This window comes from Haliotis rubra, unplaced genomic scaffold, assembly GCF_003918875.1.
Source record: "Haliotis rubra isolate DU_JTF1 unplaced genomic scaffold, ASM391887v1 Scf40, whole genome shotgun sequence".
Lineage (NCBI taxonomy): Eukaryota > Metazoa > Mollusca > Gastropoda > Lepetellida > Haliotidae > Haliotis > Haliotis rubra.
This window is the reverse complement of record NW_025767080.1, coordinates 517,964-535,448: the sequence shown is the minus strand read 5'-3', so window position 1 is coordinate 535,448 and position 17,485 is coordinate 517,964. Positions and strand designations below refer to the sequence as shown.

The 17,485-nt window shown below is 40.1% G+C and overlaps 1 protein-coding gene across 2 annotated transcripts; it reads right to left on the bottom strand.

Moving 5' to 3' along the window:
- Positions 1-4,556: 4,556 nt before the first annotated feature.
- Positions 4,557-16,472, bottom strand: LOC124287437 (dehydrogenase/reductase SDR family member 7-like). Of its 2 annotated transcripts, XR_006901270.1 has the most exons (11): positions 16,341-16,472; positions 13,694-13,750; positions 13,431-13,563; positions 11,413-11,562; positions 10,119-10,225; positions 9,179-9,371; positions 8,866-8,912; positions 8,610-8,729; positions 6,191-6,357; positions 5,255-5,473; positions 4,557-4,682 (listed from the first exon to the last, which is right to left on the bottom strand). XR_006901270.1 is itself a non-coding variant. In XM_046723989.1 (10 exons), the coding sequence occupies exons 3-10, from the start codon at positions 13,555-13,557 to the stop codon at positions 5,419-5,421; spliced, it is 966 nt and encodes a 321-aa protein (XP_046579945.1). In that variant the 5' UTR covers positions 13,558-13,563; positions 13,694-13,750; positions 16,341-16,472; the 3' UTR covers positions 4,557-5,418. The 2 variants fall into 2 exon arrangements, 1 of the variants encoding a protein (XP_046579945.1); XM_046723989.1 differs by having other exon boundaries at positions 4,557-5,473.
- Positions 16,473-17,485: the final 1,013 nt, after the last annotated feature.

Here is a 17,485-nt window from a genome sequence, read left to right as displayed (position 1 = left end):
TGTTAACTATTTTATGTAAAATTTATTTCTTAATTTTGTTAGGCTTAGACTAAACTTACACGTTTCAAAATAAGTTATGGACACAGAGTTTTACCTTGATTAGTCTTACCAGGCCAACACAGAATAGATGTGTGCTAGTTATGAGTAAATTCTGTGCTCGATTGTTTATATTGGGTGCTGTTGGTTTTAAAAGAGTATATTTCTATGCACAAGATATTCCTGAATTCCTATGCATTGTGGGGTTATGCAAGAATGCTTGTTCTACTGAAATTTCCTGTCTGACTGGCAAGGAATAAACAATGTTAAATGTTTACTTTTGTTATTATTTGTTTTTCACTAATCAGTATTAACTGCTAAATTATTGCCAAAACACAATGAACGGCATTTTACTGTAACTGGATATTTTAGTTAAATTATTTAAGTTTTGTAAGTAGATGTCATGATGTACAATGTGGAAAATTTGATTATTTCAAACACTGCTCGTACATGGCACACTGGTGGAACTAAAATACTGTACTTCCTGTGACAGTATGACTGAGAGTTCAATTAAGGATAAGACCAAGCCCATAAGAGAGATTGGCTATTGTACAGGCCTCTACTTTGTTCCATAAAGCAATGTTAAGACCTAGGCCATCAGAGAGATTGGCTATTGCATCGGCCTCTACCTTGTTCCATAAAGCAACGTTAAGACCCAGGCCATCAGAGAGATTGGTTATTGTACAGTTATTGTACCAGGCCATCAGAGAGATTGGTTATTGTACAGGCCTCTACCTTGTTCCATAAAGCAACGCTAAGACCCAGGCCATCAGAGAGATTGGTTATTGTACAGGCCTGTACCTTGTTCCATAAAGCAATGTTAAGACCCAGGCCATCAGAGAGATTGGTTATTGTACAAGCCTCTACCTTGTTCCATAAAGCAACGTTAAGACACAGGCCAAGACACAGGCCATCAGAGAGATTGGTTATTGTACAAGCCTCTACCTTGTTCCATAAAGCAACGTTAAGACCCAGGCCATCAGAGAGATTGGTTATTGTACAAGCCTCTACCTTGTTCCATAAAGCAACGTTAAGACCCAGGCCATCAGAGAGATTGGTTATTGTACAAGCCTCTACCTTGTTCCATAAAGCAACGTTAAGACACAGGCCATCAGAGAGATTGGTTATTGTACAAGCCTCTACCTTGTTCCATAAAGCAACGTTAAGACCCAGGCCATCAGAGAGATTGGTTATTGTACAAGCCTCTACCTTGTTCCATAAAGCAACGTTAAGACCCAGGCCATCAGAGAGATTGGTTATTGTACAGGTCTGTACCTTGTTCCATAAAGCAACGCTAAGACCCAGGCCATCAGAGAGATTGGCTATTGTATCTTTGTTAACAAAGTTTATTTCCTAAAATTGAGCTTAAAAAGGAAAAAAACCTGTGTGGGTTATGTGAGACAGATTTGTTTTACTTAGTCTTATCAGACACCCATGTATTTTTAGGTACATCCCTGTATTTTATATCACGCCTGTATCGTACTGTCAAGGAAGCTCCTCATGCTGGTTTACCGACCTGGAACATGACCTACCTATACCTGTTACAGTTTGTTAACTGAAACAGATCTTTATTGATTTGGCCTTATATCAAGTGCTTATTATTGTTTTTAGAATATCGGTCATATTTCTCAAGATGTGGATAAATCAATGCTTTATTCATGTTGAATACATCTATGCAATTTTACAAATGTGAATTACATGTATTTACTGGAAGCACTAGAGCTGTTTGATACCCTCATGTATTGGTTTGCCCCAATCATGTGTTTGTCAGCACTATACCCATGGTCGGGGGTTACACTGAGAGGTTAATGTCCCAGACCTGCATCACTTCAGGTGTCTTCAAACATCAAGGTGACATTCTGTGATATAGCTGGAAAAGTGTTCACTGTCATGTTAAACAAAACTCACTCACTCACTCACGTGGGGTTATCATGTCATGTCCTTTGTTGTTACTAGTATATTGTTGAAGTGGATGAAAACTTCATTTATAGAAATCTCATTCTTATGAACGTTAACATGTTTATTAACACAAGTTAAATAAATTTTCCAATTTAAACTTTAATTATTAGGAATACTGTTTTAATTAGGGCTCCTTGCCTCTAGGCAGGAGACCTATTGTAATTGTTCCGCGTTTTGCGGGGGGGTATTAAAATGGACTCTGTCCGTGTGTGCGTGTGTGCGTGTGTGCGTGCGCGCATCCGTCCATCCCTCCGTGCACATTTGTCTTTTCCGGAGCAGAACTCTAAAACCGTTCACTATTTCTTCACCAAACTTGGCACATAGATAGATCTGGTGGTGTACTGGTGCCTTTTGGTAGTTTTGGAATTCTGAATAAAATATTTTTGGCATTTCCATGGCAACAAGTTTGACTTAGCCTGAAATTGGTGGTTGTGCTCTTTTCCACAGCAGAACTCTAAAACCGTTCAGTGTTTCTTCACCAAACTTGGGACATACATAGATCTGGTGGTGTACTGGTGCCTTTTGGTAGTTTTGGATTTCTGAATAAAATATTTTTGGCATTTCCATGGCAACAAGTTTGACATAGACTGAAATTGGTAATAGTGCTGCTTTCTGGAGCAGAACTTTAAAAAACCTTTCAATACTCTCCTTCCACTTTTCTATATACATACCAAAATATTTGACATAATCATAACTTGTAGACATAATCATGAAGAGTATTTTGCCATTGCAGGGGATATTGATGACTTTGTCTTCTTGTTTATTATTCCACCGATTTTTGTACCAAACATAACTCCTAAACCACTGCTCCGTTTAGTATCTGAATCTCCTATGTCACTGAGGCTCCTTTTCAGTTTAAATGGAACTATTTGTTTTTTTCAAAATTATATTTGTAACTGACTCAAAGAGAAGTTCTGTCAGAAGTTGATGGTGTTTCATACAAATTTGGGGTATTTAGCTAATTAAGTAGTTACTTTTGGTTATGAATTCAAATATTCCAACTTATCTTTTTTTTAATTATTTATTGTTATTTCAGGACTGACAATTTTTCTGATATTCTGAAGATTGTTATATATGTATACACAATATACATTTGATACAAAGTGTCTGCTCCTACTGTTGTTACTTATCTGTTGACAAGTGCCAGTTGATAGACAAAGTGGGTGATGCAAACTGGGCTTAACTTTATCCAAATTTAAGAACAATGATTTTCTGTACCTATTTTCATTTGTATATTGGCTTTACACATGGCCTGTTTTCTGTAAACCACAAATTCTCAGAGATATACATGTCATGTTATAGGCGTTCCTCTGACAGGGTATAAACCTATGTACTTATACCCGCCATTGCGCCAAACTGTTCTCCCTGCAGACAGGCATGCCTGGAATACACTTCTGTATTTTCAAACTAAGATGTCATGCATGCTTTTACTTTATCCAGTTCCTGCTATGAGTTTTTCCAGGAAGCTGAAATTTGGAAAGTGTTTCCGATGTCCAATGTTGTAAAACATGAAGACAAGAATTGATACTCATTGTACATTTGCTCCATGTAATCAGATCCGTAGACAGGCACTGTGATCCATCAGACCACAAGCCTGTAGGAAATAGGTGGTTCATTAGAAGGTACCCAGTAAAACCTGTTTCCTGGCCCGATTTTACAAGTGTTTCTTTAGACCATCATAATTCATTGTTATACATACTGTTAAACAAATATAAATAAATGTTGTTTCAATGGCATATGAGTTACAGAAAACACTTGTCCTCGGTTTGGTTGATAATATAAACCACTGTCATCGGAATGTCTATTAACCCCACATGCTATTAAGTGCCCCGAGGTATTTACATATTCAACCAAATACACAGAGGCATGTTTTCACCTACATACAGAACATGTGGAGGTGCAATACACTTGCCCTAGCGGTTCAACAATAGAACCTGTGTAGTCTGGAACCCTGTTTATCCACAGCTCCATCTTCTGGACAATAACTGCAAGAAATGTTACTAAGAACATGTAGTTACTCTGTAACCATGATTTGTCAGTTTGGGTTGTAGTGGGTGTTTTACCACCAGGACTAACAGAGTTTCCGAGTACCAGGAACCAGCCCACAAAACATTAAGGCTATGACTGTCATCAGTCTCTGACAGTTGAACTGCTAAGAATGGTTGGGGACCTGGTGTGTAAATGTCTAGAGTGTGGCTGCGTACTACTGGTTTACACCTTGAATGTCTCTACAGAGGAAGTCCTTACAGGTTGTGTATACAGTGTCCAATAAGACTGTACATGTTGCGTATACAGTGTCCAATAAGACTGTACAGGTTGTGTATACAGTGCCCAATAAGACTTTACATGGTTGCGTATACAGTGTCCAATAAGACTTTACAGGTTGCGTATACAGTGTCCAATAAGACTGTTCATGGTTGAGGGCAATGAATAAATTTGGGATGGTTTGGTTTGTGTTGTTTCTAACTAAATCACTTCTATGCCACTACCATAAAAAAGCGCTTCTAATTAGTTGGTGAAAGTCTCAAGACACAACACAAGTTAACCTCAACTAAGACATATTTTCTATAAATTTTCAATTTGTTTTATTTCTTTTACAGTTGCATATAATACACAGCAGTCTGACAGCTTCTCAGCAGAGACTTTGGTCAAAGTATGTCGCTGCTCATTCCACAGTAGATGGGTACCTGGAAGAATAAGATTGTAATGTGATTGTTAACCATCTAGCACTTCATATCCGAATGCTTTTATCCTCTCCATGAGGAAGAGAATGAGATTTGAGAGCATGCTGATCCAAAAGGTTGAGATAATGTAGCCCCATGAGCGTTTACATAGTGAATGGAGTCTGAATGACAAGCATGAAGCAGTTTTAGAAGTTATTAAGTGAATGTGAGTAGTGAACTAATAGAAACATGTTTTAGATATTGGTTAAGTGAGTATGGTTTTACAATACTTCCAGCAATATTCATCTCAGTAATCTCATGGCGGGGTCACCATGGTGATGAGATCTACAGTCACATCATCATCTTGTGAATATGACACAAAGTTCCCCATCAACAAATCAGTTACAATAAACATTAGACATCATCCTATTCCACTCTTGTTTGAGAAGCATTACACTTCGGTGCCCAGAGTTTAACAGATTCTCCAAATGAAAGTACTGACATCTGTCAATACATGGGGGAACAAGCTTGGTTATACAGTAATATATAGTATGTACATCCTGTTTAAATACATGAGAACTGAAAACCATCATTACCACACCACTGGATTCAGAAACAGAGCTATAAATAGGGACATTGTCTCTTTAACAGTCATTCAGAAATCTTGGCCATTTCACTGGAATGGTTTCAGGGTTTAACTTCACAGATGTGTGGTCAGTGGACTATCCTGTCAAATGTCGAGCTGGCATCGCAGGTAGCTCTACTGACCCTCTCTGCTCTTCCTGAATTGGAATATACCCCTTTTACAGGCCTGGCTGAAAAATGCAACATATTCTACTCAGTATTGGCAAGTATCTTCATCCTGATTGCTCAATCAGAGGTTCCAAATTACATAACCACTTCTGCCTAATGTACATTTGACAACTGTGTCTTCATGCAAGCTCATAATTGATGAAGAGTATGTGTGTAAAAGTCAAATGATGTCTGGCAATTTTAATTGGCAGATGATATATTAACGATAAACTAACAGACTATTTCAGGTTCTCAGGAAATTAAATGCTTTTCCACATCTGACTTCACTTACCTGACTGACACTGAACAACTCCTAGATATCTCAGTATTTTGGACAACAGGTAATCCTGGTCACTTCATTACTAAAGTTTCAAACTCGAGAGTTTACTGTGTACCTTGATTCACAAAATAAAGTTGCTAAATCTTACAAAGAAGTAAATGGAGGCTCACCATCTCTTGAAAGAAAAAAATTGGAGATGTATGTGGAGGAGGTAGACAGAAGCTCACCTTTTTGGAGAGGAAGAAAGGAACTGGGAGATGTACGTGGAGGAGGTGAGTGGGGGCTCACCTTGGAGAGGAAGAAAGGAACTGGGAGATGTATGTGGAGGAAGTGAATGGGGGCTTACCTTCTTGGAGAGGAAGAAAGGAACTGGGAGATGTATGTGGGAGGTAAGGAGAAACTCACCTTGGAGAGGAAGGCACTGGAAGGTGTATGTGGAGGAGGCAAAATGGAGACTCACCTTCTTGCGATGGAAGGCAGGTACTGATACACATAAGTATAGGCCAGTACCGGATGAAACGAAATCCACACCTCATCCAGTTGATTGGCGATGGCGACTGCTGTGAGACTAGCACACCGGGACGTCGCCATCCTCTTCTCTCCTGCATCCATCTCACCTCCCACGACCTGATCAGAGAACACAGAATCACAATATGTTACGTGAGTGAGTGACATCACAGCAGAGGAATTATAACAATAACCACTAGGTACCACACCACCTTTGCACCTTACAACAAGCCATAACCAGGTAGGCAAGACAGTCTTAGCAGACAGACAGACAGAAGGTTTATTTAGGCCATGGGCCAAAAACAACGATTGCAAATTTTTTGTATGATTGCACAGTCGTGGGTATTTGTAGATGTACATATATAGTTTGATATACAATAATTTAACCAAGAAATGAGGGATGGTAACCCAAGAGTAAATAATTACAGCATATTTATGGTACTTTCCATTTTAAAGATATGATAAACACATTTAGCAATACTAATCAATAGTTGTACATTATTAGTTTGTAACATGTTCACAATCTTTATCATACTTGGTCTGGCAATGACATGCTTTGGTAGATAACGATTTCTTATACCTTTAAATATTTTGGACAAATGAGCAAGATATGGTATTCATCTTCAACATCGTTCACACAAAATGGACACAGGCGATCGTGTAATGGTGTTTTAGGTGTAGTCCATCTGCCCTTTTCAATCATCAGTGTATGTGAACTCAATCTGAACCGTGTAAGAGCAATTCTATATTTCCTTATATCAATATGTACTGGATACTTTTCAAATTTTATACAATCTTTAATTTGCAAATATAATCTAGTTCACTCAAAGAATTTAAATCATTCTTCCACACCTGAGAGTAAATAGCATAAATACGCTGTTTAAATTCTGCTATAAATCCATGGTAATTGCTCAATCCCTGAGAAACCCATAAATAACCATAGCCAAATTTATAGTGTATCTCTTAATAATGTTACCCAATTTTTACCATAAGGGTGCAAATCAGATAATGACAAGAGTGAATTGTAAATCAGTACTATAGATCTGTGTGCACTACACTCTAAAATCTTCTTCCAATATTTTAAAATCCTAATCAACCTGTGGACTATCAGTGGATATGCACCTAGTTCGCCATAAACAAATGCAGATGGTGTTGATTTCTTAACGACTAATATATTTTTCATAAACTTTAAATGAACTCTTTCGACAGGTTTAGCCTCCATAAAACCCCACAATTCACAACCGTATGAAAGAACTGGTATAACTGAATAAGTGGTACTGAACATCGACCAATGTATGGGTATTATTATTGAATATCCGATACAGTGATCCTAACGCCTTTAGACCTAGATCAGCTAGTGTCTTTTGTGCATTTAGACAAACTTCCTGATGATGACAGCACTAATCCCAAATATTTAAAGGTCCCCACTACTTCTATTTCCTCGCCGTTATAAAACCATTTTTCACACTTTGCAATTCTATCACCTTTACGAAATACCACTACTTTTGTTTTTTCAGTATTAACAACCAATCACCACTGATAACAGTATTCAGATAACTTATCCAGTCCATCCTGCAAACCTTTAATATTGTTGCTAAATATAACCATGTCGTTCTGCAAAAAGGAGTAATAACAAGCGTACGTGAAAAACCAAGACACCAAGATCTAGCTGGTGACAAAGCTTCTACAACATTATTAACAAAGAGCGAAAATAGAATCGGTGATAAATGTTCGCGTTGACGAACTCCCCAAACAGAAGCAAAGAGTTCTGAATAAGCATCATCTGATTGTCTCACACAAGATTTAACATCACTATACATTTTCTGAAGTAGCGTCAAATATTTAGAACTTATCCCCAAATGATATAACTTATACCACATTGCATTCCTATTCACATAATCGAACGCTTTACGGTAGTCAACAAAAGCACAATACAATTTTAAGCCCTTTTCAAGAGCTATATTTATAAGTCCATGTAGAACAAAGAGACAATCAACAGTGCTATGGCCTTCTCTAAATCCAGCTTGTTCCTCTACGAGTATACTGTACTTATCACACCAACTTGAAACTCTAACACACAAGATACCTGTACATAACTTACTGAAACAAGATAACAATGTAACACCTCTATAATTATCTGGCAAATACCTGCTGCCCTTCTTATGGATGGGTACAGTAACTCCCTTAGTCCACTCATGGGGAAAATAACCTTTTAAATAATGCAGTTAAAGTAGGAACCAGAACACCAGCACCATAGATAAAAACTTCATTCACAATACCATCATAACCATGACTTTTTTCTAATTTTAATTTCTGAATTGCTCTACTAGGACTAGGATCATAAGTGGCCTGTGAAGTGTTCACCATCCTACCTTTCCTTTCTCCTCAGTCATGGCAATAGCTAGTAGGTTGGAATAGACTGGCCCAGGACAGACCATCGTCACGTTGATGTTGTCGGAATACTGCTCAATCCGCAAACGTTCAAACCAGCCCTGTGTGTTGATACTACATCTCATTATATAATTGCTGCAGAATGTAAATGGGTGGAATTTGATTATCGAACATAAACTTGGGGGATAATTTATTTAGGTTCTAGCAGACGAGGCAAAAAAAAAGACAATGACTTACGTGGAGTGCATACTTAGTCCCTGTGTACGATCCTGGCAACAGCCCCCCTGCAATTAAAAAGTCTGTAACAGTTTCTGTCATTCGGACATTGTCAGTAGCAAAGTAACAAAATACATCAAACGATCAGCTGTAAAGGTTATGACTTGAATGGCTGTCTGGGCTGAGCTATGTCCTTTACAGCTCCAGGAGTGTGTAAATCAAATGAAATGCTGTAATCATCTCATACACAATGTGGCCCCAAATGATGAAAGCCACATCTGTGAGTTAACTCAAGTCTGTCACCATATGCCTCCACAAGCACAACTTAACATACCTACTTTCCCAGCAACACTACTCATGACCACAATGTGACCGTCTCTCCGAGCTATCATGTCGGGAAGGACAGCTTTAGTCAGTGATAAGGGTCCCAGGACATTGGTTTCCAGCATCTCACGATCAACGACAACGGATGTTTTGACCCATTCAGCTCTCTGTGAGCGGCCAGCGTTGTTCACCAGAATGTCTATCTGAAGAGTAAATTATACATCCTCAACATTGGTATCATTGATCCTCTCTTCCTCGTTTCTTCATGTAAGAGTTTTATATTTTTGTCCAAGCACCATCACTAGTAATTATTCATTGTTAAATTCATGATATCAGTTATCACAAACTGTCAGCATACAGGTAACGCCATGATAAACTTGACGTGTTTGCAAAATCAGAAGCAACCCTTCACCATGAATAAGTCCATGTCAGTACATGTCGTGCGTATGTCAAAATTACCTCACAGAAGATCTGCATTTTGACAAAAATCTAGCAGGCATTGTGGTAGGCCATGCTGAGAAACATATAAATATGTGATAGAAATTGAAATGTTTAATTGTGTTTTCTAAACATTTGAACCCCGACCTTAACCTGTGACAAAATCGTTTGCAAAGCAAGGCTCCATCCTACAGAGTGTAGAAAGGCCTTAATGTTTAATGTTATGTGCGTAAAGAGTCCAGAGAGAGCAAATAACTTTTCGTCATGACCTTGACTTTAGAGCTAACCATGACATGTGTCCAACAAGAAGCCCTTAGAATATGAATCCCTAATACTTTAAATATTTGCATAGAAGATGCCCAGTAGTCCAGTCCTGTTTCAGACAGCTAATAAGTAACAGATTTCCTTAGGGCAAGCTAAAGTATTCTGATGTCTTGTAATATTGGAGGCTGACAACAGAAGTTCTTTGTAACTGTGTACACAGAAATGGGCACATGGGACCACGGAAGTACCTGTTTAAAATGCTGGAGGACTTTCTTGACAGCGTCTGCATGTTCATGTTGCTTGACCATGTCCAATGGCACCACCATGATGTCATTGTCTTGAAGCGGGCCACATGCTGGCAGGAAAACACACATACACACATTAGATACATACAGTAGTTGGTAAAAAACACACATCAGTAAGGCAGTAGGGAAGGAACACGTATCCAAAAAAGAAGGAACACACATATCAGGAAACATGCATCGCCAGGAATACACACACCACACACATCAGAAGAACGCCTGCCGAAAACATGCTCCCAAAGGTGTGAACACATATCAGTATTGTACAGATGTCAGGAGATCTGGACAACACCCGTAGGGCTGGTCCACACGTCACTTGGGCATGGGGACACAACAGTAGGACTAAACACACACATTTTGCTTAAAGACAAAAGTTCCAAGCCTACTGCCATAGGCGGATCCAGAGGGGAAGGGAGTTGGGGTTGGGGGTTGGTTGGTTTGTAGGGGTGCACACGCGGTTCAATCTAACTTAACCAGAGTCTAACCAGAAAGGTCTATGGCTAGGTGAGAAATGCGAGCCAGGTAATTAGCATTAGGCACTGTTGCGTGAGATTTTGTTGTTTAGGGGCTATAGCCTATATCTACAATGTGATACGATTTTAGCATTTATGCGACTTGCATTTCATAACATTATTACAAAAGTACATGACATCATCAATAACATTAAGCATACACTATACATGAATAAAACATCCATACAGCAAAATTACTTTTAGATCTGCAAAGGGCCAGGTGAAAACTTAAATTTGATTAAATCTTCTTGAAGGGCCAAAAAAGTTATGTACTGATTAGAGAATATCATGATTTATAGATCTAGGTAATTCTAGATTACCATACAGAGCATCATTTATGTTATATCCATGTTTGAAGTCCTGAAAGTGAAAATGAAGTGTGCAAAAAAAAAACAAACAAAAAAACACACACACACACACCCACACACACACGCACATCCTCCCCTTTCTCAAGAGTGTGCAAACACACATACACACCCAAACACCCACACCCCCCTTTTCTCAAAAAGCTGTATCCGCCTCTGTACTGGGAATAGTTCCAAGGTCATTGAGACATCACTGACTAGTTCCAAGGTCACATCACTGACTAGTTCCGAGGTAGCTGGACACACTGAGACATCACTGGCTTGTTTCAAGGCTATTGGTTGTACTGAGATATCACTGACTAGTTTCAAGGCTACTGGACGTACAGAGATCTCACTGACTAGTTTCAAGGCTACTGGACGTACTCAGACATTGCTTCTTTACTCTGTTCAACTCCTCTTCTCGACGGGCAGACAGCACCAGACGACATCCAACAGATGCCAGCTCGTAAACGAGGGACTCCCCGATACCGCTGGAGGCCCCAGTCACCCACACCACTTTACCTCTCAGGCGCTCTGGTGTAGGAATAGATTAAACATTATAGCAAATAGTTGTAGAACAAGTACATATTTACAGCTTTAACATGACGTGTGGATAAAATATTTTAGAAAATTTATGAAGTAATAGTACACGTTTACAGCTCTAATCACAGCTGTTGTATCACAAACAAATCAACACTTATGCTGGTTCTTATAGAACGAAGTCACTGATATATGATACGCTTTAACATTAATGCTCTATTGAGATTCATCAACAACTTCAAACAACTCAAACCCTGAAAGGAACATCTACATGATATGGAGAGGCAGTATAACAAATTTGGTGAAGATCATTCAAGTAGTTTTAGAGTTTTAGAGTTAGAATTTCAAAGGAAGCCAACTCTTCTCCACTGATACTTGCTACCAGCAGAAGTGTAATTAATTTCAATGGATGACTGTTGTATCTGCCAAATGACACTTTTGATATCATTGTACATAATTTCATTCGATGACTGCTGCATCTGCCAGTGACACTTGATATCATTGTACATAATTTCATTCGATGACTGTTGCGTCTGCCAAGTGACGCTTGATATCATTGTACATTGTAATCATGTCAAGACTAGATTATTGTAACAGTCTCCTCTATGGCATCAACCACGATCTCTTTAAAAAAAATCAAAAATACTGCAGCAAGAATTCTCACGAGGACGTCCAAACGGTCACACATCACCCCAGTTCTGAAAGATCTTTACTGGTTGCCCGTAGAGGCAAGGATCCATTTCAAAACGTTATGTCTTGCTTATAGATGTCAGCATGACCTAGCTCCAGCATATCTCAGTGAACTAATCTTAGATCACAAGGCCCCCAGAAACCTCCGGTCAGACCACCAACATCTCTTGTTTGGTCCAAGAACTAAACTGAAACCCTTTGGTGAAAAGGCTTTCAGTGCATCAGCCCCAATACTTTGGAACACTTACCTCCTGCAACAAATAATTCACCAACTATTGTCTCTTTTAAGTCCCAGCTAAAAACCCACCTGTTTGCTAAATATTACTCTTCCAGTTCTGTTGAGACCTTTTTTACTGTTTGTACAGTATATCAGCTCAGGAGTGTGTCACTTCCACGAGCGCTTTGAGCATGCAAGCTGGATGGACTATAGCACTATACAAATATATATATATACGGGTATTTGTATATATGTATATAAATGAAATGACTGCTGCTCAATGGATGACTGTTGCGTCTGCCAAATGACACTTGTTATTATTGTACATAATTTCATTCGATGACTGTTGCGTCTGCCAAATGACACTTGCTATTATTGTACATAATTTCATTCGATGACTGTTGCGTCTGCCAAATGACACTTGCTATTATTGTACATAATTTCATTCGATGACTGTTGCGTCTGCCAAATGACACTTGCTATTATTGTACATAATTTCATTCGATGACTGTTGCGTCTGCCAAATGACACTTGCTATTATTGTACATAATTTCATTAGATGACTGTTGCGTCTGCCAAATGACACTTGTTATTATTGTACATAATTTCATTCGATGACTGTTGCGTCTGCCAAATGCCACTTACTATCTTTGTAAATAATGTCAATGGATGACTGCTGTATCTGGTTGTAAAGATGATGCCGAGTCTTCTCGAGTCACGACCATATCAACTGCAGTTCTGATCTGGGTGCTTCAAGGTTTTACTACTCGGAGTTGCAGAATATGTTTTTTTAGTCAGAAAATAATCAACCTTAAGTTTCATAATATACATAATACAGGTGAAAATATCATTTCAATAACACGTTTTTATTACATTTTCAGTCTCATCCTGTCTTCCAGTCATCTCATTGCATCTGTGGAACCAATATTTCTATTTCAAAACTTTAAAGACATACTTGGAGATTTTCCAAATTTTGATGCCCATTGTAGCACCAGGTCACAGTCAGCAGTGATCAGTCGAAGTAGTTGTATGACACAAAGGACGACAACACAACCAATGCATAGGAACACAACATCTACCATGCTGATCTGCAACACAGTGGAATCGTGCATCTACTAAAATACAGTTGTCATTGAAACAATAGACGGATTGTCTCCTAATGAAAACAATTCAACTATTGATAGCGATATGTTTCATCTTTAAAACATACTACCTCACCTTTGATAGGTAGAGCCGTTTCTTGCAAAGTCAGACAAAACCGATTCTTTGCGTAATCTGTCAAAAAATATATTGAGATATAATAACAGAACTGATTATCCTTGTAAAAAATTGAGTAGTTTTGCAGACATTCAAAGGACAAGGCATGTTCATGATGACAAGTGCCCTTCAGAATACTTTTAGTAATAAATGAGAGAGAGTGAGTTTTACACAATTTTTAGCAATGTACTAAAAACCAGTTCTACAGATAGTAAACATGTGAGGAATAAAACTGCAAAGCGAGACAAGCAAATGTCTTGTGTAGTATGCCGCCCTTTCTGGTTACAGTCAGACACTGTGAAAGCTGTCACATGTATTCGTTCATATGATTTTTGTTTCTTGTTTAACTTAATGGCAGCATAATCATATTAACGATGATTTTTATTTCATGGAATTTACTATTAACAAGACAAAACAAGACAAGACTAGACAGAATTGGGATTAAAACGTGTCATGGCAAGCTTTATGGCATCTATTTTAATATTTTGTAATATTTTGATACTTTCAAAAGAAAAAAATTGTCTGTTCAGTAGTATATTTCCAGCAATCTGCCAGTAATTACGACCCTTATTACATTAAAACAATGTATCAGTTTTAGAAATCACGCTACTCATCTTGGGAGAGGAATATTTATACCACACCATGGAAAGACAGACACTACACCATGGAAAGACAGACACCACACCATAGAAAGACCAACACCACGCCATGGACAGACAGACACTAGACCATGGAAAGACAGACACTACGCCATGGAAAGACAGACACAACACCATGGAGAGAACAACACCACGCCATGGAAAGACAGACACCACACCATAGAAAGACATACACTATGCCATGGAAAGACAGACACAACACCATGGAGAAAACAACACCACGCCATGGAAAGACAGACACTACACCATGGAAAGACAGACACCACACCATGGAAAGACAGACGCTACACCATGGAAAGACAGACACCACACCATGGAAAGACAGACGCTACACCATGGAAAGACAGACACTACACCATGGAAAGACAGACACCACACCATGGAAAGACAGACGCTACACCATGGAAAGACAGACACCACACCATGGAAAGACAGACGCTACACCATGGAAAGACAGACACTACACCATGGAAAGACAGACGCTACACCATGGAAAGACAGACGCTACACCATGGAAAGACAGACGCTACACCACGCCATGGACAGACAGACACTAGACCATGGAAAGACAGACACTACACCATGGAAAGACAGACACCACACCATGGAAAGACAGACGCTACACCATGGAAAGACAGACACTACACCATGGAAAGACAGACACCACACCATGGAAAGACAGACGCTACACCATGGAAAGACAGACACCACACCATGGAAAGACAGACGCTACACCATGGAAAGACAGACACTACACCATGGAAAGACAGACGCTACACCATGGAAAGACAGACGCTACACCATGGAAAGACAGACGCTACACCACGCCATGGACAGACAGACACTAGACCATGGAAAGACAGACACTACGCCATGGAAAACAGACACTACACCATGGAAAGACAGACACTAGACCATGGAAAGACAGACACTACACCATGGAAAGACAGACACTACACCATGGAAAGTAGGACACTACACCATGGAAAGACCAACACCACACCATGGAAAGACAGACACTACGCCATGGAAAGACAGGCACTACGCCATGGAAAGACAGACACTACGCCATGGAAAGACAGACACCCCGCCATGGAAAGGCATACACTACACCATGGAAAGACAGACACCACACCATGGAAAGACCAACACCACGCCATGGAGAGACAGACACTAGACCATGGAAAGACAGACACTACGCCATGGAAAACAGACACTACACCATGGAAAGACAGACACTACGCCATGGAAAGACAGACGCTACACCATGGAAAGACAGACACCACACCATGGAAAGACAGACACTACGCCATTGAAAGACCAACCCCATGCCATGGAAAGACAGACACTACACCATGGAAAGACAGACACTACACCATGGAAAGACAGACAGACACTACACCATGGAAAGACAGAGGTTACACCATGGAAAGACAGACACTATGCCATAGAAAGACCAACACCACGCCATGGAAAGACATACACCATGCAAGGAAACGACAGATACCACACCATAGAAAGATAGATAGTGGGAAGACGGGAAGACAGACATCACACCATGGAAAGATATATTTAAAGATATACACCACACCATGGAAATATAGATAGTGGGAAGACGGGAAGGCAGACATCACACCATACGAAGATATATTTAAAGATATACACCACACCATAGAAAGAGAGATAGTGGGAAGACGTGAAGACAAGACACCACACCATGAAAGATAAATTTAAAGATATACACACACCATGGAAATATAGATAGTGGGAAGACGGGAAGGCAGACATCACACCATACGAAGATATATTTAAAGATATACACCACACCATGGAAAGGTAGATAGTGGGAAGACAGGGAGTATCGTACATTCATAACTGAATTGTTTTACTTCATTTCACTAAATATTGTATTCTGCAAACAAACCTATACCCTTTAGGTTCAAACTTACCTTGTCACTGCGATAACCCTTACTCAAATTCTGGATAGCCAGTGACCACTGTCAACCGTACAGGCAGAGCTCCACCAGTCTATGGTAGGCCATGTCATTGGGTCATGAACGTTTGGAGATGAGGGAGTAGGTATGCTGTATTTGACAGCCCACATCTACACCAGTGGGATATCATAATTTCTGCCACCAATTCTGGAATTGTTTTAGAAAAAACTGGTTTGAGTTTCTCTAGCGGAAATGAAACCACTTTTCTTTATTCATATGAAACATTTTGATATTATTGGTATCACCTTGATATTATTAGTAACACACACAGACATGACAGATTGAGTGTCTGTGTACGTGGTTGTGGTGATCTGGTGGAGCGGAGCATGGTGGAGTTGAGCATGGTGGAGCAGGGCATGGTAGTGTGGAGCGTGGTGGAGTTGAGCACGGTGGTGTGGAGCATGGTAGTGTGGAGCATGGCGGAGTAGGGCATGGTAGTGTGGAGTATGGTGGAGCAGGGCATGGTAGTGTGGAGTATGGTAGTGTGGAGCATGGTGGAGCAGGGACATGATAGTGTTGAGCATGGTGGAGTAGGGCATGGTCCTGTCGAGCATGGTGGAGCAGGGCATGGTAGTGTGGAGCATGGTAGTGTGAAGCATGGTAGTGTGGAGCATGGTGGAGTGGAGCATGGTAGTGTGGAGCATGGTGGAGTTGAGCATGGTGGTGTGGAGCATGGAAGTGTGGAGTGTGGTTGAACGGAGCCTGGTGGATGGAGCCTGGTGGAGTGAGCCTGGTGGAATAAAGCATGGTGGAGCGGAGCATGGTGGAGTTGAGTGTGGTTGAGCGGAGCATGGTGGAGTGAAGCATGGTGGAGTGGAGATGGTGGAGTTGAGCATGGTGGAGTGAAGCATGGTGGAGCGGAGGATGGTGGAGTGGGGAGGCGTATGGTAAAGTGGAGTGTGGTGCATGGTATGTGGTATGGTGGTAGTGTGGAGCATGGTGGAACGGAGCGTGGTGGAGTGGAGCATGGTAGTGTGGAGCAATGTGGAGTTGAGCATGGTAGTGTTGAGCATGGTGGAGTTCAGCATGGTGGAGCGGAGTGTGGTGGAGCGGAGCATGATGGAGTGAAGCATGGTGGAGTGGAGTATGGTAGTGTGGAG